The sequence below is a fragment of the Bubalus bubalis genome, chromosome 11 (genome assembly GCF_019923935.1).
Source record: "Bubalus bubalis isolate 160015118507 breed Murrah chromosome 11, NDDB_SH_1, whole genome shotgun sequence".
NCBI classification, from domain to species: Eukaryota; Metazoa; Chordata; class Mammalia; order Artiodactyla; family Bovidae; genus Bubalus; species Bubalus bubalis.
Window position 1 is genome coordinate 90,228,023 of NC_059167.1, and position 21,617 is coordinate 90,249,639.

At 36.3% G+C, this 21,617-nt stretch overlaps 1 protein-coding gene across 6 annotated transcripts in view; it reads left to right on the forward strand.

Moving 5' to 3' along the window:
* Positions 1-21,617, forward strand: part of DENND4A (DENN domain containing 4A) — a 124,844-nt gene that overhangs the window by 66,671 nt on the left and 36,556 nt on the right. For all 6 annotated transcript variants that reach the window (XM_044925411.2, XM_025296299.3, XM_025296298.3 and 3 more), the window contains 8 exons: positions 1,531-1,631; positions 4,696-4,914; positions 5,752-5,897; positions 17,303-17,436; positions 20,052-20,187; positions 20,534-20,740; positions 20,826-20,954; positions 21,204-21,345. In XM_044925411.2, the coding sequence (XP_044781346.2) occupies positions 1,531-1,631; positions 4,696-4,914; positions 5,752-5,897; positions 17,303-17,436; positions 20,052-20,187; positions 20,534-20,740; positions 20,826-20,954; positions 21,204-21,345 (1,214 nt within the window). The remainder of the gene's footprint in view (positions 1-1,530; positions 1,632-4,695; positions 4,915-5,751; positions 5,898-17,302; positions 17,437-20,051; positions 20,188-20,533; positions 20,741-20,825; positions 20,955-21,203; positions 21,346-21,617) is intronic.

Consider the following 21,617-nt stretch of genomic DNA (forward strand, 5'->3'; position numbering starts at 1 on the left):
GGGACACACAGTGAATGCTAAGGCACAGTGGGAGTGCTGTGTTTGAAACTTTCCGCAAGAAAATAATGCCAAGTATTTTTACATTGTGTTCTCACTTTAATACAGGGTTCTTTAGTCCTGGTCACATTCTAAATGAAATAAAATCTCACAGCAGGACATCTGCAGTTTGACCCTGTCCTGTCTGTATTTTTTTTCTCATTGTGGAAAGATAGGGTAGATTCCAAGACAGTTCTTTGTCAGCTTAAGCTTTCCCATCCACTCGTTTTTTCTTTGTTTAGTTTGTGGAGTTTTATTTGCGCTTTTTGTTCTGTGGGAAATGTAGGGAACATTAAAAAAAAAAAAGTTCAGCATGTTCCATTTAACACCTGCACTGTGTTGTTGAGTTTGGTGGTTAGAACATAAGTGGTTTACTTTTGTTCTCCTTTTTCTCTACATTTTTTCAAGTTTCCTAAAATTAGTGTTTATTGCTTTTGAAACAGTAAAAAGTTTTAATAAATAGAGAATGGAATCAAAGTTATAGTTAAGTCCAGAAGCTTTACCACATTTTATCGCCATGCCCTTTCCTTTTTCTATTCCATCTATAGTTTCGGGAGCAACTGTGTGGTGATAGTTGTGATAAAGCAGATTACTGAGTTCATCATAGAAACAGAGATACCGGTCAGATCTTCTTTTATAGTTATAAAAGTATTTGGGGATGTTATACTTCTTTCAAATAATCTAACATTATAGATGATTTCTTTTCTGAAAGAAACTAAATTTTACTTATTTTTTAGGGAACTAAGAAACTAAATATTGAATATATCAAAGTATTTTGACAAGGTTTATGGATCCTTCAGTGAACTCCAGGAGTTGGTGATGGACAGGGAGGCCTGGCGTGCTGCGATTCATGGGGTCGCAAAGAGTTGGACACGACTGAGCGACTGATCTGATCTGATCTGATGGATCCTAAGTTCACTGAATGTATCCTAGAGTGCTTTGTCTTAGAGTCTATAAGAAAAAAACAAAACAAAAGTCCCAATAGTAGGATTTCCCCAATATTTAAGTGTGTAAAGACTCTAAATGAGCTTAAGGGTAATGTGTGCAGGCGCGTATGTTCAGTCGTGTCCAGCTCTTTGTGGCCATATGGACTGTAGCCCACCAGTCTCCTCTGTCCATGGGATTTTCCAGGCAAGAATACTGGAGTAGATTGCCGTTTCCTCCTCTGGGGGATCTGATGACCACCACATTAAATTTTGGAGTGATTTGCATGATTCTAGTGCAACTGGAATTGACTCAGTATCAACATAAGTATACGTTTTTGAGCTATATTTAATACAAAGTTCAACCCTCATAGTAAATTAATTTTACAATGTTAAGCAGTCCATTTTACACCTGAAGTATTTTTCTCCTTTTAACAAGAATATTCTGTATGCTTTATTTTCATTCAATGTGTTTTCTCTTTTCCCCTTTTTATGAATAACAGGTATATACCTGCCCCACCTCTCCCCATGTTAATCTGACAAATATATTATTGTTATCATTTAATCTCAGAACTGGTGACAAGAAAAATGTAGCCTGGAAGATACTTCCAAAGAAACCATGTAAAAATCTGATGAACACACTGAATAATTTGCATCAGCAACTGGCAAAATGTAAGTGTATAATTTAATTAAAGGAAGTAATTTAATCTGAAGAAAAGTCTCCAATTACTTTGCCTTACTTGTTAAAGGATAGTTTTTATCTAAAAGAAAATTTTTTAGAAGAAGCATTAAAGCAAGTTTTTGGAAACCGAATGGGAGATTTTATGAAGTTTATATCATAATAAAATTCAAAAAGAGGTTAAGGTGGTTATTTTCAAATACTATGGAAAAATACTAGTTTCTACTTATGCGTTTTCTTTGTTCATAAAATAGAAAGTTAGTTTTGAAAGTCTGAGACAGATGGTTTAAAATGCATTAGAAAATGCTGATGATTTCCATGGGGTGGGAGCATGGTCATATGCTTTTCACCTTTGGTAGATCTTAATGCTGTGGCCTACCTCAAATACTTTGAAAACAAAAGTTTGCCAAAAACATTCAGAAATTAAAGTGAAAATTGATTGGCATATTTCAGTTCAAAGCTTACATAAGAGTATCTTGATAGTGATCCAGAATTACCGATAAAAGGGATTTAAGCCTTCAATTTATCTAAGCTTCTTACTGTTTTATAACAACAGTCCATTCAGGGTTCATAATTTGATGCTGTTGTATGAAAAGTGGTCAGTAATCATGTAGCGATATTTGAGGTTCTCATTTATGTATTAAGTGAAATATAAACATGGGAGGAGGTCTACATCCTCAAGAGTTCAAGGGTACCTTAATATTGTTGGAAGTAGACACAGGAAAAGACAGTGTTTACAAAGTAAACCTTACAACAAGTAGATAATTCAAAAGTGGCTCAAAGTATTGGGATATGAAAAAAAATGACATCAAATAGAAAAAAATTTATCCTATGGAACAAATAAAGTACATATGGAATTTTATTTAATCTACTTAACTGCTTTCTAAAAGTTCATGAGCTTCTTTTGAATAGCTGAGAAGTCCAGCAGTTTTTATGGCAATATTCAAACATTATTAAAATAAGTGAAATAGCCCATCCAGCTCTACTGAAGGGCAGAATCCAAAGCTTAAAATTACAGGCTTAAAAAATACTGATATTATTTAGAATTATATATCACTTTACAGCTTCAGAGCACTTTCATATACATTCTTTTGTTTTTACAAATATGGAGATAATAAATTTGAGGGAGGTAGCCTGTTAGATATCATACAGTTAATAAGGATGAAGCTAAGATTAAAACCTAGGTTCTTCATTCCAGTGCCCATTTTCTTTTTTTTTTTTTTTTTTTTAAGGCAGAAATCTGATTTTTAATTTAGTTCATCAAGTGTTATATTAGAGGATTCATCAGGTGTGAAAACACAGCATTCAGTTTGAATTATGGCACAGGTGACTTCCTGAGGTGCTGTAAGCTGTCTAGGGCCTTGCAGTTTTGTAGCAGTGTCCTTCTCATAATAGAGGCCTCCGAGTTCAATCGATTAATACCCTGGTTAGTATTGTCATGCGAGTGTATGTTCCTTGGTTCTTTGTCTCATCACAACAAAGATTTGGAGTGACGCACATTAAAGCCCTCGGCACGTCACAGCTCTTGAGTCTTGGATAAACCGTGTTACAGCTCTTAGGCAAATCAGTGTTACAGCTCTATTTTATTTAGAAGATAGCAGGAGAGTGAGAGAGAGAGAGAGAGAGAGAGAGAGAGAGAGAGAAAAGAGCACACGCACGCGGGAGAGAAAGTCCGAGAGAAAGCGCTTTGGCTCCTCCTTTTATATGTTTTTTCTTCCACCTGGGCCTGCCCTATGCAAATTGGGCTTAGCCAGGAATGCTGTTTGTTCTGCCTGAAGTTTTCACTCTGGTCCTCGGATCTTCCTTTGACCTTCCTTGTCTTTTAGCCACCGCCATTTTGGACTCCTTTTCCCTATTCTACCTACCTAACATTCCCCCCCTCAAGAGATGGGAGGCCCAATTCTTTGGGAATAGGGGCATCGAGGTCTTTCTGGCTACTTCCTGCTGAACTGGGGCGGCAAGGGATATTGGGCCTCCCTCTCTTACTAGCCTCAATCCTCAGAGTCCTTATAGCGGTGTCCAAGGGTGTGTGATATTTTCCGTGGTCAGCTGTAGTTTTATATCTTTGTTGAACTGGCACTGCATGTTGTAGCTGGTTGACCTTAACCGGAGGTCTTCTGGAATCTGAGACTGGGCTGTGTGAGCTTTCTGCTGAGTTCGTTTTTCGCTGTCCCGGTTTCCAGCACGATGGGCCTTCCTCTGCGCTGGGTTTCTTTGCCTTCCGCTTCTAGTGCAGGAGCTTTGCTGAGTTGGGCTCCTGTTGTGCTTGGCCTCTTCCACATAGAGGTTGTTTCAGCCAGGTTAAATCCGAGTCATGGCACCATAGATGTCACGTGAGTGTATGTTTCACAGTTCTTTGTCTCGTCACAACAAAGATTTGGAGCGACGGACATTAAAGCCCTCGGCGCATCACAGTTCTTGGGTCTTGGATAAACCATGTTACAGCTCTTAGGCAAATCAGTGTTACAGCTCTATTTTATTTAGCAGATAGCAGGAGAGTGAGAGAGAGAGAGAGAGAGAGAAGAGCACACGCACGCGGGAGAGAGAGTCCTTTCTTTTTTGCTTTCTTAGACAATAAGAATGTCACAAAAACTTCCTAAGATGACTTATTGTTCCTCGTATTTTAAAAAGTTTTTACATTTTGAAGCAATCACAAACATTGTTCCTTTGACTTTTTGAGAATAGATGTCCGCATCATCTCCAAATGGAATGTATATTCCCTACCAACCAGTACATTCTCCTACGTCACTGCTGTATGCAATAACCGTGACAGTCAGGAAATTAACATTGAGCATTGCTACTGTCCTTAGACCAATTCCAAGTTTTACTGTATGTTAAGGAGTTATATAAACAATGGTTGAAGTAGCTTGAGCTCTTTTGAAAACTCATTTATTATTTTTCTTTCAAATTTATTGAGATATAATTGAGATACAGGACTGTGTAAGGTGTATAGCATAATGACTTGAATCACGTATGCAACAGATTTATAATTGATACCATTATGAACCTTAGTTTTGACAGTTCTGGAGAAAACATTAACACTGTATTTCTTCACAGTACAGCAGAGACCAAGAGATGATGGACTTATGGACTTAGCAATGAATGATTATGACTTTAATTCTGGAAAGAGGTTGCACATGATAGACTTGGAAATCCAAGAGGCATTTTTGTGTTTCATGGCCTCTATTTTAAAAGGTTATAGATCATACTTAAGACCAATAACTCAAGCCCCATCTGAGACAGCCACAGATGCAACTTCTCTTTTTGCTCTACAAGGTAAGTGATTATATAGTACTACAGCTTTCATGTTATTGAGCTTAACTTTGTGATGATTGCTTTCTGGGTTAGTAGCTCATATTTCGGAGAAGGCAATGGCACCCCACTCCAGTACTCTTGCCTGGAAAATCCCATGGACGGAGGAGCCTGGTGGGCTGCAGTCCATGGGGTCACGAAGAGTCGGACACAACTGAGCGACTTCACTTTCACTTTTTACTTTCATGCATTGGAGAAGGAAATGGCAACCCACTCCACAGTGTTCTTGCCTGGAGAATCCCAGGGATGGGGGAACCTGGTGGGCTGCCATCTATGGGGTCGCACAGAGTTGGACACGACTGAAGCGACTTAGCAGCAGTAGCAGCAGCAGCTCATATTTATTAATATATACTTGTCTATTTCAGCAGTATGTGTCTGTCAACTCAGTTGGTAATCTATTTCCATAGAATTAGTTATTTCTCAGGCACATTAAATACAATCCCAGTAGCAAAATACACAGAAGAGACTGTTTGACAAGTACCACTGTACTCTGTTGTGTCACAGGTGTGTTAAGATACTGATGCTTTCAGCTTTCAGGGCACCCAAGCAGTGTTGGGCAAGCATAGGAGCCCCTGGGTTGGAGGATTTAAAAGATTCCTTTCAAAGCAATAGGTTCAGGTTCCTTTCCTATTGCTATCTTTGTCAGGTCATGTCTCCTTCAGGAGTCTGTTTCTTTTTCTGCAAAACAGTAGAGTGTGGAGGGTATAGATGACATGTTTGATCTAGTTCCTGCTAGCTCAAAAGTTCTCTGAACCTATGAATGTATTATATATACTAACATTGCAAATTTATGTTGAACAGCTTTCTTAAGAAGTCGGGACCGGTCACATCAGAAATTCTATAACATGATGACCAAAACACAAATGTTTATTCGCTTCATTGAGGAATGTTCTTTCGTCAGTGATAAAGATGCAAGCCTGGCGTTTTTTGATGATTGTGTAGATAAAGTAAGTCATATAGTATGTCTACAGTGCCCTAACTTATTTTGCGTGACTATTATAAATGTTTTGAGTTACAGTTTCTATTTATAACTTAACCAGCTTTTAACAAAATTTTAATTAATTCCATTTAATCATTGACCCTTTATTATGAAGGTTTTGGTGGCCTTCTAGATGTTATGGAACTTATAACTTTGCAGGATTTTACTAAATTGTGAATTTTATTTTAGCAACCATGTCTGTAACCCTTCCTGTCCATTTATAGACTAAGGGGATTTTATCCAAGTCTTTGGACCTCTAACTTGAGCATCCTTAATTTTCACCTCTCCTTTTGGTCTGAAGTGGATTGTCACATACTGAGAGTAGGAGTAGAACATAACATTTCACCTGAACATTTCTACAATTTGGGAGTGCATTTGTAGCATAAATTAAGTGAATGAATTCTATTACATTCATCTGTGAAACCTTCCCTTCCCCTGTAGTCCACTGTCATTAGTGAGGTAGAGCAAAGTGAGTATTCATGCTGGATAGAGAGGAACTTGGGGATCAGTGCCCCAGAGAGGGGTGCCAGAATCTGAATGGGTGAAGGAGGAGCAGCTGAGCATGGAGTGTTGGAGCCCAAGACGGTGAGGAGAGCATTCATCCATGCAAAGGTAGCATGGGGGAGTCAGAGGACGAGCAGGATGAAGAGAGTGTCCATGCTGGAGGACAGACTGTTCCAAGGGGTCAGAACCTAAACAGGATAGGTCCATGTAGACATGAGGACAGCAGAAAGTGTCAGAGTCTAAGCAAGGCAGAGTCTGAGTGTTCCCATTGGGTGGTGCCAGCAAATGAGGTATCAGAATTTGATCTGGAAATTAGAACATGTGAGGCATAATTGATGTGGAAAAATACTGTTTCTGGTGCTGATAGAGAGTTGACAAACTTAAGATGCCCAGAAATAACCACCCTAGTCCTTGAAATGATTTGCTTTGCTTGCTTAGTTGCTCAGTCATGTGCGACTCTTGAGACACTATGGACTGTAGCCCACCAGGCTCCTCTGTCCATGGGATTTTTCAGCTAAGAATACTGGAGCAGGATGCCATTTCCTCCTCCAGGGGATCTTCCCAACCCAGGGATCAAACCCGCATCTCCCTGCATTGCAGGTGGATTCTTTACCTGTTGAGCCATCAGCAAAACCCTGAAATCCTTTAGAATAGGGAAAAGGTGGATATATGGCAATATTTTCTTAGAACTCAAAATTCATTTTCTCATAGAAACACTGATATACGTGGTGACTGTCTGTAGTTCAGATGGTGCATGGCTATAGTGTTGTGCCAGAAATATGTATTAAATTTCTTTTTGGTGGATTGGTATTCTAACCACCATTTAGAACAAATTTTTAGAGTCCAGATTTATTGTAATAAATATATAAATGATAAATGCACTTTTGAAGTGTACAGTTTGATAAGTTTTGGCAAATACAGATTTCCATGTAACCATGACCCCAAAACATAGAACTTTTCTATCACCCCAAAAAGGATATTGTTTTTTTGGGAAATTCATTTTTTGTAGTTTGAATAACCTATATAAATAAGACAGACTTTTAGAACCCTGCTTTTTTGTAAGCTGAGTTCTGTCTTGAAATCCTGTTTGTTTGGAGACGTAACATTATAGCTCCTTGATAGTTTTGTCTTCATTGTAGCATTATACCAAGAATGTGCTTTTCAATATTTTAATTAAATTTTTAAGTTTGCCTTTTTTTGGTGCTTTTAAAGTTAAATATTAGTAGAAAGAATAAATAGAAAAGATGTACAATGAATAAAAGTATGCTTTAAAGAATTTCTCTAAATTCTTTTTTATAGGAATAATTCTGTTGGTTTTTTAAATAAAAATGTTTCTGACTAACATGCACTTTGAATGTTTTTCCTCTGTAGTGCTTGGCTTCCTCTATGGTGCTGAGCTTCCCTTGTGAACAATGGCATATATTAATAATTGGGTAACAATTGTTCCTTGTGCCAAGTCAACTGAATCATAAGGGACCAAATTAGTGACAGCGTTTGCTAATAGCCTGCTTTAGCCAATAAATTTATGAATCTACATAGGAACACCGAATTAGTTGGAAGAATCCAATTAACAGTGCAGAAAAGAAAAATCGTGTATTGTTCCCTTTTACTTCTTGCTCATTTTGTGTATCTTGCTTTCACAAGTTTGTGTTTCGGCTAAAAACTCATATAATGGTATCACATGGTTTTAAAAAATCCTTACAATATTGGAAGACATACAGGATTTATAATTTTGCTAGATATTTAGGGTATCATGTTTGAAGAAGGATATTTTATTACTGAAAGTTTCTGTATTGTCTAGGATTTTCTTTTTTTTTTAACTTAAATGTATTTATTTTAATTAGAGGCTAATTACTTTACATTATTGTATTGGTTTTGCCATAGGATTTTCTGAAAATAGGTTACTTACTATTTAGTTGATAAAAGTTAGTGTGAGGCATGATTGACGTAAAGAATATAAATTCTGAGACGTCTCAAAAAAGGAACAACCCAATTAAGTGTATAATTATTGTGTCTAGGCAGATTGTTTCTCTAAAATGCTCTTTACCTATTCAAAGTCTGGATCCAACAAAATATCACTTACATATAGTGGATTCATTATTATACTTAAGAATTTTGATGATTACTAAGAAAGTCAAAACTGGAAAATTTACTCACTAAAACATAGTTACTTGTATTTGCTTTATTATAATTCAAGGAACTCTTATTAGAGAAAATAATAAAATGTCAAAAATCCAAAGTGGATCTTTTTCTTAGTTAAAAGTGATTTTATTTGTGATATCATAAAATATATCTTCATAGAGATTAATTGCATTCCTAGTATTAAGCAGAACTCTCTGAAATAGTAAATAATTGTACAGTGCTGTTACTATTTTTCATATTTTAATAGCATAGTTTCAGTGCATTAAGCATAAGTCAGTGATTGCTTTTAATGGTTTTTGAATATCAATAATACTTTTAAAATAGACATTCATATGGGATTATTCCTTAGCTAAGTGACTCTGAGCTTAATTTTTTTAAGTGAACAGATCCCCTCTGGCAGTCTGGCTATGAAAACTAAATAATATCAGATATTCATTAAGTGCTTCAGCCAATCAATGACTAACATTGAACAAAAATTAGACATATTGCTCTTTTGATCTTAGCCTATCCAAACAGAAAACATTTGATCAACTTTAAAAAACCTTGAGTGGGTAAAGCTGACTAGGACTAAGAAAAACAATATATGAGAATTATTTGTGTTTCATTTATGACTAATTTGAAAGCCATGTGTTCTTTTTCTTCATATGATTGTATTTTAAATCCTTACAATCTGTTCCTATAGGATGGAGCTTAACTGAAAGCAGTTTGTGTAACAAATAGTCTGGTAAGGTTTTTCTTGGTCTCCCAAGCATCCCTCTGCAGTGTTTTCTGAGCATATTAATGTCTTGTGAAAAAATACGAAGAGAATATGAAAATTATTTTAATTTTATCCTGCCGTGGGTGTTGGATTTCTTTTTTCTCCCAGTAGAGACAGATGTCACTGTGTTTTCCAAAAGACAGAAATGCCCAACTGATAAATGAAGCATTTATTACATGGTAGTTTTTGTAATGTTGAAATGGGATTTTGTTAGTAGACAAGCTAAGGGAAGTTATCCCAAGGTACTGAATTTACAGAGCACAATTTTAATATTTTAGTAGACTTTACAATACTTAGAGCAGTTGTCCATGTCCATAGGTTTTTTCCTATGCAAACAAAGGGACAGATCTGACAGGGAGAAGCTGATAAATAAATAAATAAAAATTTTAAAATACCTAATGCTCACAGACAGACAGTTCTCTTATAATATTCCATTATGAAGACTGGAGTGGTTGGTTTCCAGCTTCCTTTCCAGTGTCCTTTGGTATTGGTTGTAACCTTTTTATTGTGGTTCATCTCTTCTACTTCATTATCACTGCTGTTGTTATAATTACATTAACCTCTTTTCATCTACATAAAAATGTTTGCATATCATATAGAACTTCCATCTTCATTTTGGGGTTGCCCATGGATGCTCTGGGGTTGCCATTGGACAGGACTAGAAAAGATCAGTTTTCACTCCAATCCCAAAGAAAGGCAATGCCAAAGAATGTTCAAACTACCACACAGTTGCACTCATCTCACACACTAGCAGAGTAATGCTCAAAATTCTCCAAGCCAGGCTTCAACAGTATGTGAACCACGAAATTCCAGATGTTCAAGCTGGTTTTAGAAAAGGCAGAGGAACCAGAGATCAAATTGCCAACGTCTGTTGGATCATCAAAAAAGCAAGAGAGTTCCAGAAAAACATCTACTTCTGCTTTGTTGACTACGCCGAAACCTTTGACTGTGTGGATCACAACAGACTGTGGAAAATTCTTCAAGAGATGGGAATGCCAGACCACCTGACCTGCCTCCTGAGAAATCTATATGCAGGTCAAGAAGCCACAGTTAGAACTGGACATGGAACAACAGACTTGCTCCAAATCTGGAGAAGAGTACATCAAGGCTGTATATTGTCATCCTGTTTATTTAACTTACATGCAGGGTACATCATGTGAAATGCTGGGCTGGATGAAGCACAAGCTGGAATCAAGATTGCCAGCAGAAATATCAATAACCTCAGATACCCAGATGACACCACCCTTATGGCAGAAAGCAAAGAAAACTCAAGAGCCTCTTGATGAAAGTAAAAGAGGAGAGTAAAAAAGTTGGCTTAAAACTCAATATTCAGAAAACTAAGACCATATCATCCAGTCCCATCACTTCATGGCAAATAGATGGAGAAACAATGGAAACAGTGAGAGATTTTATTTTGGGGGGCTCCAAAATCACTGCAGGTGGTGACTGCAGCCATGGAATTAAAAGATGCTTGCTCCTTGGAAGAAAAACTAGGACCAACATAGACAGCATGTTGAAAAGCAGAGAACATTACTCTGCCAACAAAGGTCCATCTAGTAAAGCTATGATTTTTTCCAGTAGTCATGTGTGGATATGAGAGTTGGACTATAAAGAAAGCTGAGCGCCAAAGAATTGATGCTTTTGAACTGTGGTGTTGGAGAAGACTCTTGAGAGTCCCTTGGACTCCTAGGAGATCCAACTAGTCCATCCTAAAGAAAATCAGTCCTGAATATTCATTGGAAGTACTAATGCTTAAACCTGAAACTCTAATACTTTGGCCATCTGATGCGAAGAACTGATCATTGGAAAAGACCCTGATGCTGGGAAAGATTGAAGGCAGGAGGAGAAGGGGATGACAGAGGACAAGATGGTTGGATGGCATCACCGACTCGACAGACATGAGTTTGAGCACGCATCAGGAGTTGGTGATGGACAGGGAGGCCTGGCATGCTGCAGTCCATGGGGTTGTAAAGAGTTGGACACAACTGAGTGACTGAACTGATCTAAACTGGTGAACGTTATATCCTTCTAGGGACACCAGTGATTTCCAGTTATTATTGACATGTTCCTAATGTTGTTTTATGAAGTAACAGAAGTGTGGAAAATAAAAGGGTGGAAAAACTCTATAAGCTCAGTGCCCTAATATCCATTTTACATTTACTTTCAGTTTTTTTTAACATAATTGTGATTACGTCCTAATTTTTTACATAACCAGATCTTATAAACCTTTTTATATTGCTGCCAAATCTCTAAAAAGTAATTTTTTATTGTTTGCCACATTAAAACATAGCATAGTGTAAAAAGTCAAATGATTTTACAAGGCTTAGGTCCCATTTTTTTTCCCACCCCTAGTTTCTATTCTCAGAGGCAACCACTTTCTCTTTTAGCTATTTCATCAGTCATCTACTTTAAGATTTCCAAATAATGTCTTGTTATTGCTGCTTATTGTTTTATATATTCTCCATTAAGGTTGTATCTACTACCATCACCAAAATTCTCCCATTGTTGGTCAAATGGTTTGCAATGTTGATATTTTAATTGATATTTTATCAATATGCCTGTCTGAAAATTTCACTTTGTATGCAGTCACAGATAGGTCATATGTACATATTGTAATTAAATTTTCTTTTACGTATGGACTTTGTTTTCCCTAAAGTTAATAATTGCTATATTTCTACTTTTGTGTGTACTATTAATTCATCTCTAAGTGCTTCTATGAAGGTAAAAAATCGAAAATCTCAGTTTCTCTAACATGTCAGATAGTCTATCAGTTGTTTTGTTTTTTTTTTAATTCTTGCTGGAGCTTTCCATCTTTGTGTTTCAGTCTGAACTGCTTTCTAGACTGTCATCCTAGGATTTTCCTTCACCATCATCTTGGGAATTGTACTGACCTCTCTTCAGAGTTGGATCCCCAGCTTTCTGGCTTCAGTAACTTCCCTCTTGGTTTATTTCCTTGTTATGGTGAATCACAGGTTTCGGTGGTTTAGTGAGAAAGACTCGATGGGAGTTACATGTTTTGATGCCCTGCCTGCCTGCAAATTTCATTATTCTCCCTTAATACTTGATTGCTAGTCTGGTCGGATGTAAAATCTGAAGTCATTACTACATTGTCTTCTGGCCTCAGATGTTATTGTTGAGAATAACATCTAGTCTAGTACTGTCTTTATTTCTGATCTTTTGTGCCTGATCTCTCTTTCTTTCTGGAACCATTTAAGATCCCTGATCTGAAATCGCAAGGATATGCCTGGTGTCAGCCTTCATTTTCGTCTCTGAGTTGGACATATATAGGCCCTTTTAATCTATAACTTATGGCCTTCAAATTCTGGGGTATTTTCTTTCATATTTTTCTTTTTTATAATTTTTTTAAGATTTACTTATTTTCTTAGCTGCATCAGGTCTTGGTTGCTGCACATGGGATCTTCTGTGCCTCACGCCACATCTTTTGTCCTGGCACATGGACTCTCTAGTTGTGGTGTACGGGCTTAGTTGCTCTGAGGCATGTGGGATCTTAGTTCCCCAGCAGGGATTGAACCCACGTCCTGTGCATTGCACAGCAGGTTCTTCACCACTGAACCACCAGGAAATTGCTGTGTTTTTTTTTTCCTTTTTTAGATTTACTTTCCTCCAATTTCTCTGTTCTCTTTTTCCGAAATATGTATTGTTTGTGTATTGGCCCTCCTGGCCTGATCTTCTTAATTTTCTTTTTTCTTTCTTTTTTGGTTGTTGTTTTCATCTTATTTTCTGTCTCTTTGTCATATCTCCACTTTCCAGATGTCTTCAATTTTATCTTTCAGCCTTTATAGTATACTTTTAACCTCTGTTATCATATTTATAATTGCCATAAGCTCCTTCTCATTCTCTGAATGCTCCCTTCTTATGTGTCTATGTGTTATAGCATCTTCTTGTTTTGTGGATGTAGGCTTATTCATTTTAGTTATTTTGAAGGGTTTTTTCCCCTTTCATTGTCTCTCCTTCTGAGAACCTTTTAATACTTATTTTATTCTTTTTCAAGTTTTTGGTGTTTTGTGTGTGTGATCTTTAGGGTATTTGTTACCAAGTATGAGGCACAGAGAACTCAGTGGAGCTCTTTCTAGAAGGTGAGACTTGGCGCTTCCTTAGGTATGAGATTGATGATCATAAAGGAACTCAGCTATTTCATTAGAGTCCCTATTTGATCAGTGTCTGTAATTCTTTTAGGCTACATAGTTTCCCCAAGAGATATCTCCAGTCTTTAGCCTAGAATGCGTAAGCAAGTATTCTCAGAGCTGAGTGGGGAAGGTAGCTAAGATTTTCCACTTGTTGTAACATGTAAGCTTTTACTCATTTCGCCTGTTTTATGGTATTAATCTCCTTCATCTTCCCCAGCTCTGCCTGGCATCCTCAAATGTAAGACTTCTCTGATTCACTCAGAAAGACCCAACCCAGTTTTCTGCTGCTGGGGAGAAGTCATGGCCTAACTGTGCTGGCTTGGGCAAGGGTCTGCTGCTACTGCTAAGTCACTTCAGTCGTGTCCGACTCTGTGCGACCCCATAGATGGCAGCCCACCAGGCTCCCCTGTCCCTGGGATTCTCCAGGCAAGAACACTGGAGTGGGTTGCCATTTCCTTCTCCAATGCATGAAAGTGAAAAGTGAAAGTGAAGTCGCTCAGTCATATCCGACTGGGCAAGGGTCTAGGAGTTCTCAAATGCAGGCATTTAACTAATTCTCCTGATTCAACCCCACTTGCCATCCTGTCTTCAGGGGCATCATGCTCTTCATTCCTGACCTTTCTGGTGCTCTGTAGAGCCAAATGGTTGACTTTTTGGTTTTTCTTCTCTACCCCCTCCCCAGTGCCAGACATGTGGTTTTCAGCTTTCATAGGTCTCATCAAGCTACTATGCAGCTTCTAAAATGTTTTGAACTCAGGTCTGCTGTTGACTTCTCTCCAGTTCATTTTGCCTTCATTATCTCCTTACTCTTGTTTTGGTGAGACTTCAGGAAGGATTGAAGGTAAATAGTTGTGTTTAATTTGTCTTGTCCAACCAGAAGCCTGCATAACCTTTACTCTTTTCATTTTTTTTTTTTTTTGTTTTAATGATTTTCTTTTAAATTTAAGGCTGTGCAGGGTCTTCGTTGATACATGGGCTTTTCTCTAGTTGCAGCAAGCAGTCTGCTCTCCACTTGTGATGCATGGGCTTCTCGTTGTGGTGGCTCCCCTTGTTGCGGAGCACAGACTCTAAGGTGTGCGGGTTCAGGAGTTGCGGCTCCTGGGCTCTAGAGCACAGGCTCAGTAGTTGTGGCATATGGGCTTAGCTGCTCCTAGGCATGTGGGATCTTCCCACACCAGGGAGGGAACTCTTTACCACTGAGCCACCAGGGAAGCCCTCAGGCATATTTTCGATTCTAGTGTTCCACACTCGTATCTGGTGAGAGAGGCCAGGATCAAGAAGCCTGGGAACTGGGAGTCCTCGGCCACAGTTCTGGCTTTGCCATCAAAAGCTCTGGGGCCTCTGGCAAGCACCTCAGCTTTCCTGGGACTGTTTACTTCCCTCGGTCGTGTCTGACTCTTTGTGACCCCATGGACAGTAGCCCGCCAGGCTCCTCTGTCCATGGGATTTCCCAGGCAAAACTATTGGAGTGGGTTGCCATTTTCTTCTCCATACTCTTTCATTTTTAGTGACTGCATATATCATCTATGTATCATACTTTATTTATTTACTTATTTTTTGTCATGTAGGTGACTTCCAGTTTATTGTTATTGTATGTGTATATATGTGTGCTCAGTCGTGTCTCTTTGCAACCCCATGGACTAGATATAGCCTTCCAGGGTCCTTTGTCCATGGGATTCTCCAGGCAAGAATACTGGAGAGGGTTGTCATTTCCTCCTCCCAGGGATCTTCCCAACCCAGGGATCAAACCCATGTCTCTTACATCTCCTGCATTGGCAGGCAGGTTCTTTACCACTAGCATCACCTGGGAAGCCCAAGAACTGAAAGTGTTAGTTGCTCAGTCATGTCCCACTCTTTGCAACCTCATGGTCTGTCCATGGAATTCTCCATGGCAAGAGTACTGGAGTGGGTTGCCATTCCCTTTCCAGGGGATCTCTGGGATCTCTGAGACCCAGGGATCAAACCCAGGTCTCCTTCATTGCAGGTGGATTACTTACCATCTGAGCTACCAGGGAAGCTTATTGCAGTCCTGCAAAAAAAAAAAAAATTTCATACTGATAATTTTTTCTATTAGGTTTTTTCCTTAGAATAAGGAGGAAGGGAATTCCCTGGCAGTCCTGTGGTTAAGAGTCCATACTCCTACTGCAGAGGATACAGGTTTGATCCATGGCACAATGCAGCACAGCCCAAGGGGAATAAAGGGTATGGTGGTTGTGTTTAAATATATCTTGCTTTCTAAAAAAGATTGTATCAATTTTGAGTACTAGCTGAGTTTGTGATTATCTAATTTACTATATTTATTATCTCATTGCTTGTTTCACTGTATAAAAGTCTTGAAAGGCTAAAAACAAAGGTACCTTCTTTTATAATATACTGATTAATTTTAAACCCTTGGACAGAATTGAAATAAGTGCTTATCCTAAAAGTAGTATAGTCTTCCTTGTTTACATTTTTATTCTGAACATTTGTTGCTTTTGTAATTTTTATAAAGCAAGTAAAAATGAATAACATATTCATTATTTTAATTGGAAGACAAATAACAATATAAAGAAGAAAATTATTGCCAGTAATAACACCACCCAGAGGTACCATTTTGATAACTGTGTGTGTGCATCTTTGTGTGTGTGGGAAAGTGTGCACACACAGAAATATATCTATATAACAGATATAGGCACAGTCTTAAAAAAGTTAGAATCATACTCCCTGTGTGTGTGGTATGTGTATATAGATACACATATATATTATTTAGTAGTTTTTTTTATTATTTTGTGAACATTTTCTCCTGTCATTAATTATAATTCTGAAACATGCCTTAATTATTGTCTAGTTCACTATATGGATATACCATTAAAAACATTCTTTAATACTAGAGATTACAGCAGGTAATGCTGTGAAATTATAATCAACAACTTATATAAGAAGACTCTGAATGTATCACCTCTTTTTAAAGGTTAGGAAAATGGTAAAAGCTGTTTCTGTCCTGTTTTGGTCTACTCTTCTGTAAATCCTTACTTTAAGATTTAACTTGTTAATAAGACTTACTGTCCATTTATTCCTGTTATGTGACATTAATTCTGTCTAACCTGATAAAATTCTGTGCATTCTATTTTGTCATATGTATGACATCTGGTTTAAATTAATGTGAATGTTGTGCTATTTAGTTTATGAGTTCCTTTTGGGAAGTTTAGATTCTATGAAGTTTTTATTTTTATGAATATTACCATACCATAGAGTATCTTGAGGTAACAGACAACTGAAATGCTTTAAATATTGATGTGACCAGAACTTAACACAAATGTGCTTCTACATATACTGGAAGAGCGTAGGGAAGTTTATTTTACTTAGCCGAAATCAAAGACAGACCCAGTATTCTCAACATACACACACACGCATGCATGCATGCACATTTAAATATTATTATTTGTTAACATAATAACATTTTAAGGTTGTATTTCTTGAGTAAATTTTCACTATTCAAAATGCAAAACAACATTAAAAGGTAATATATTGGGAAATCTGGATCCTATTCCATTCTAGTACATTCCCTTCATCTCCTCTTAGCCATATAGATAATTACTTTCTTAAAAAAGTATTTTTGAGTATTTCTTTATGTGAGTACAAGCGAAAACTAAATATGTTGTTATTGTCACTTGATTATCTCAGAGAACTTTCTATAGTAATACACAGAGAACTTGCTCATTCTTTTTTTAAATAGCTTCTTAGTGTCTAGTTGTGTAAATGGTTTATTTAACCATTCCCTTATAGATGAACACTTGTCTAGTCAATGTATCTTTTTAATATATATATTTTTAACTCCTTCAGGTGGATATGGACAAGAATGGTGAAGTGCGACTTATAGAATTGGATGAATCTTTCAAAAGTGAACATACTGTTTTTGTAACACCTCCTGAGATCCCCCATCTACCCAATGGTGAAGAACCCCCTTTACAGTACAGGTATTCAAGAGGCAGAATGTTTGAGATTGAAAGAGAGAAGCAATCCATCATCTGTGACGTAGCTTTCTAAGGACTGTGGTATTTTCAAAAATCCAAACTTTACAGATCCCTAATTTTTAGGTGGTAAGCAAGCTTATCCCACATCCATTACTAACTTTTGAGGTATAAAAAGAAAAAATATATAATTTTGCATGATACAGACTTAGGAAGCTCTCTATATCTCCATAAGTATATGTTCTCATAAATTTTAAGTTAGGACCCTCCAAAATGTAGCACATTTATTATAGAATTTTGATTTTTGTTTCTAAGATTGGTTTACTCACTTTCATCCCCTCCCCAACACATACTGATTAATGTAACCTTGGTTTACAAAAGGATTATCAGCTATACTTCAATTAAAAAAAAAATTGATCTAATTTAGAGTTGATATTTGTGACTTTGATTTGTATGATTTAATTTTTTTAGGCTTTTAATTTTTCCATGAGTTTTAAAGTCAAGGAAATTCAAAACTGTTGGAATTAGTCGTTGTTAATTTAGGAAGTTTGTTCAGACACCACTAAGTGCTTGGTACATAGACTTGAATGATCGTCTAGTGGGGAAGAGAAAAGCTCTGAGCACAGTTGATAGGGTTATGATAGAGGTGGATTTATCATAGTATCTAGATCTGTATTTTATATACACACACACAGATATATATATAACATTTATATACATATGTTATATATATATATAAAACATATATAACATATCTAATATACCATTAAAACGGCAATTCCATCCAGATTTTAAATGATTTTTAAAATTTTCCATAATAATTTCTTACTTTAAAGATTCTAAAACCATTTTATACCTATAATTAAATCATAGTGTGTTTTCATTGAAAAGAAATTTTTCAGGACATCCTCATTTATCACTTGGATTAAATTATTCCTTTTACAAGTGGTGTAACTGATATTTTGAATATTGATGAATTCATAAGCTACCTGATTCCTACCCTTCATTTTTATCTATTGCTGATGTTGCTCATATAATTTTTTAAAAGTCTGCCTTTTCTCAAAGACATTTAAAATATTTCTGATAGTTTCTCTTTTTCTTTCTAAATGAGATCTCATTTCTTTTTTCTGTTTTGTACATTATACTTCTAAGAGACATCTTTTGGTATATTTCATTAATATAGTTTTGTTTTTCTTTTTATTTTTGTGGTTTGGTTTTAATTATTTAATTTAAAATTTGCCTTTAGATTTAGTCCTTTAAAAGGAATACTACTATCTTTAAAAGTTCTCATTTTTTAGAAGAGTCTGTCATTTTTTTTCCTTGAGACTACTAATATGATTTTGGTGTAATCATACCCATCATTGGAAATAAACTTAAATGTCTTTAATGGGCACAGTGGATCCTGTTAGTAAGAGGTAGTAATTCTTATATATCCTTACATAGTCTGTATAAAATGATAAGACAGTAAGTTTCCATAAGATGTACTGTATGTCTTATTATCACACCATATACATACAGTGAACTTTTTTAAGGGACATGATTTTCTTGAACTTCTTTGCGATTTTATTCCTACCTAATATTCAGTCATTACTAATAGCTTCTTGTTCTGTTGGGTTTACCTATAATAACATATAATAGATACAGTTTATCTTTTATTATAGTTAGTTTTCTTCTTAGGTAATTAAAACTCTTTATATGCCTTTAAGAATAATCTAAAGTAGGATAGGTTTGCTCCTCAGAGGCTTCTTCTGTTGTTTTTAGCATTGCTTTTACCCAGCTGCTGCTACCTTTTTTTCCATTTGTTAGTATTTATTTGTTTGTGCTGGGCCCCAGCTGTAGCACGTAGTATCTAGTATCTAGCATGTAGTTGCAGCATGTGGGATCTTGTTCCCCAATCCAGGATCAAACCTGGGCCCACTGCATTGAGACCATGGAGTCCCAGTCCCAGCAGCAGGGAAGTCCCTGCTGCTCCCTTTTAAATGCCCAAACACAGTACGCTAGCACCCAAATTAGGTCCACCTCCTCATAGTCACCCAGTCTAATCATTTCTTCCTATTCTCCAGCTTCTTCAATTTTCTTTCTCATAAATGAGGCCCTGAATCTACTTTGCTAACCTGATAAATCCTTTCATAATAATGTGAGAGCTTGTCCTGGTTGACTTATATTATTTGCGTTTTTTAAGAGGAAAGTTCTATAGTAATATGTTAATCCAAGCAATGATATTAATAACTCTCCTGTCTGAAACAGTATCGATTTGGTGGGCCTTTTACCCATTCTCATATTATCTCATATGTTTGCTATTTATCTTCATGAATAGTCATAAAATTTGTTTGAGTTACTTTGGAGTTTGATGTCAAGTTTAGCAAAATTTAAATGTGTTTCACTTTTTTCTCTCCAAAATATATCCTTGAATATGTATTTGGCTATTACATTTTTAACTATTATAGTAAGAAAAGCATCACTAGTATGAATATTTGTTGATTATATATCAAACCCTTATGGAGGAAGACTGTTAAAATAAGTTAAAATGAGTTAAGAAGTTATTGGTCATAATTTGTTTAGCTTGTAACCAGTATGATCATCTATATGTGTTTGAGTTTTTCTTTTCTTTTCAAAAACAGCTATAATGGATTTCCAGTTCTTAGGAACACTTTATTTGAGAGACCTGAAGGATTTCTACAAACACGAAAGAGCAAATTGCCTTCAAAATCAAGTAGTCCTAGTAGCCCTTCTCCCATGTTCAGAAGAACAAAACAGGTGCTTTGATGATTTTGTATTCTTCATGTAACCACGCAGTAGAACAAAAATAAATATGACACTCTTCCTCCCGTATAGTACTACCCCACATCATGCTCCCTGAAGCATTGTGAAGGAAATGTAGAATAATCTGACTTCAAAAAATTAACCAGTTCTCTTGTCCTTGAACTTTATTTTACATATTGTATAATACAGATTAAAGCAGAGGCTTGAATATTTGTTAATTATAGACAGATGTTAGGGAAACATTATAAAAGCATGTGAGTTACACTTGTTCAGCCTTCCGTTAAATAAGGATATTTTAAGTATGTAAATTTATTAATAAGATCCTTGCATTTTTTTCCAGGAAATTAAATCAGCCCATAAAATTGCCAAGAGATATTCTTCCATTCCTCAGATGTGGTCTAGGTGTCTGCTGCGTCACTGTTATGGACTCTGGTTTATTTGTCTCCCAGCTTATGTGAAAGTATGCCATTCAAAAGTCAGGGCTCTGAAAACAGCATATGATGTACTTAAAAAAATGCAGTCAAAGAAGATGGATCCACCTGATGAGGTAACAGTTATCCTTATTATTTTGTTCAAGATGTATGTACATAGATATTTTGCTGCTGTACACTCTCAAAACGTCTGTGTTCCAGGTGTGCTACCGCATTCTTATGCAGCTCTGCGGACAGTATGATCAGCCAGTGCTTGCAGTTCGAGTGCTTTTTGAAATGCAGAAAGCTGGTATTGACCCAAATGCTATTACTTACGGCTATTATAATAAGGTAATTACTTTGACTTAAATATAACTTTTGTCATTTTACAACCTTAGTTTAATGGCAGAAATAAATGATGCAGGGGTTTTGTGGTATTTATTTTAGAGTATCTAAAATATACTTTGTAAATTGAAAATAAGATTTTTTGTTCTATTTTGGGTTGTACAGTGTGTTTATTCTTTAGATTAACTCTAGAGCTAATGAATGTTCATTTATAAAAATTATTTCACTAATTATTTTATTTTGTTGACTGAATAGGCTGTTTTGGAAAGTACTTGGCCTTCAAGGAGTCGTAGTGGATATTTTCTTTGGACAAAAGTGAGAAATGTTGTTTTAGGAGTAGCACAGTTCAAAAGAGCTTTAAAGAAGCATGCGAATTTATCTCAAACAGCTCTCTCAGGTAATCACAGGTTTTTAAGGGATGTATATGTTGTACTTTTGCTTTAAAATTAATTGACTAGTTATAATGTACACTATTTGGAAATTTCAGTGTTTCAAAATAATGTTTTCTAGTTTTTATTGTCATTAAGCAAATTCTAATATTATTATTACCGTTTAAAAAGTACCAAATTTTACTTTTTTTTCTTGTAACTGTTATCAACCTTTGGTGGTCTTGTTTTAGTGTTCATTAGTAATTCATGATAGGCTTCTTTGCTATAGTTGTATTTTGCT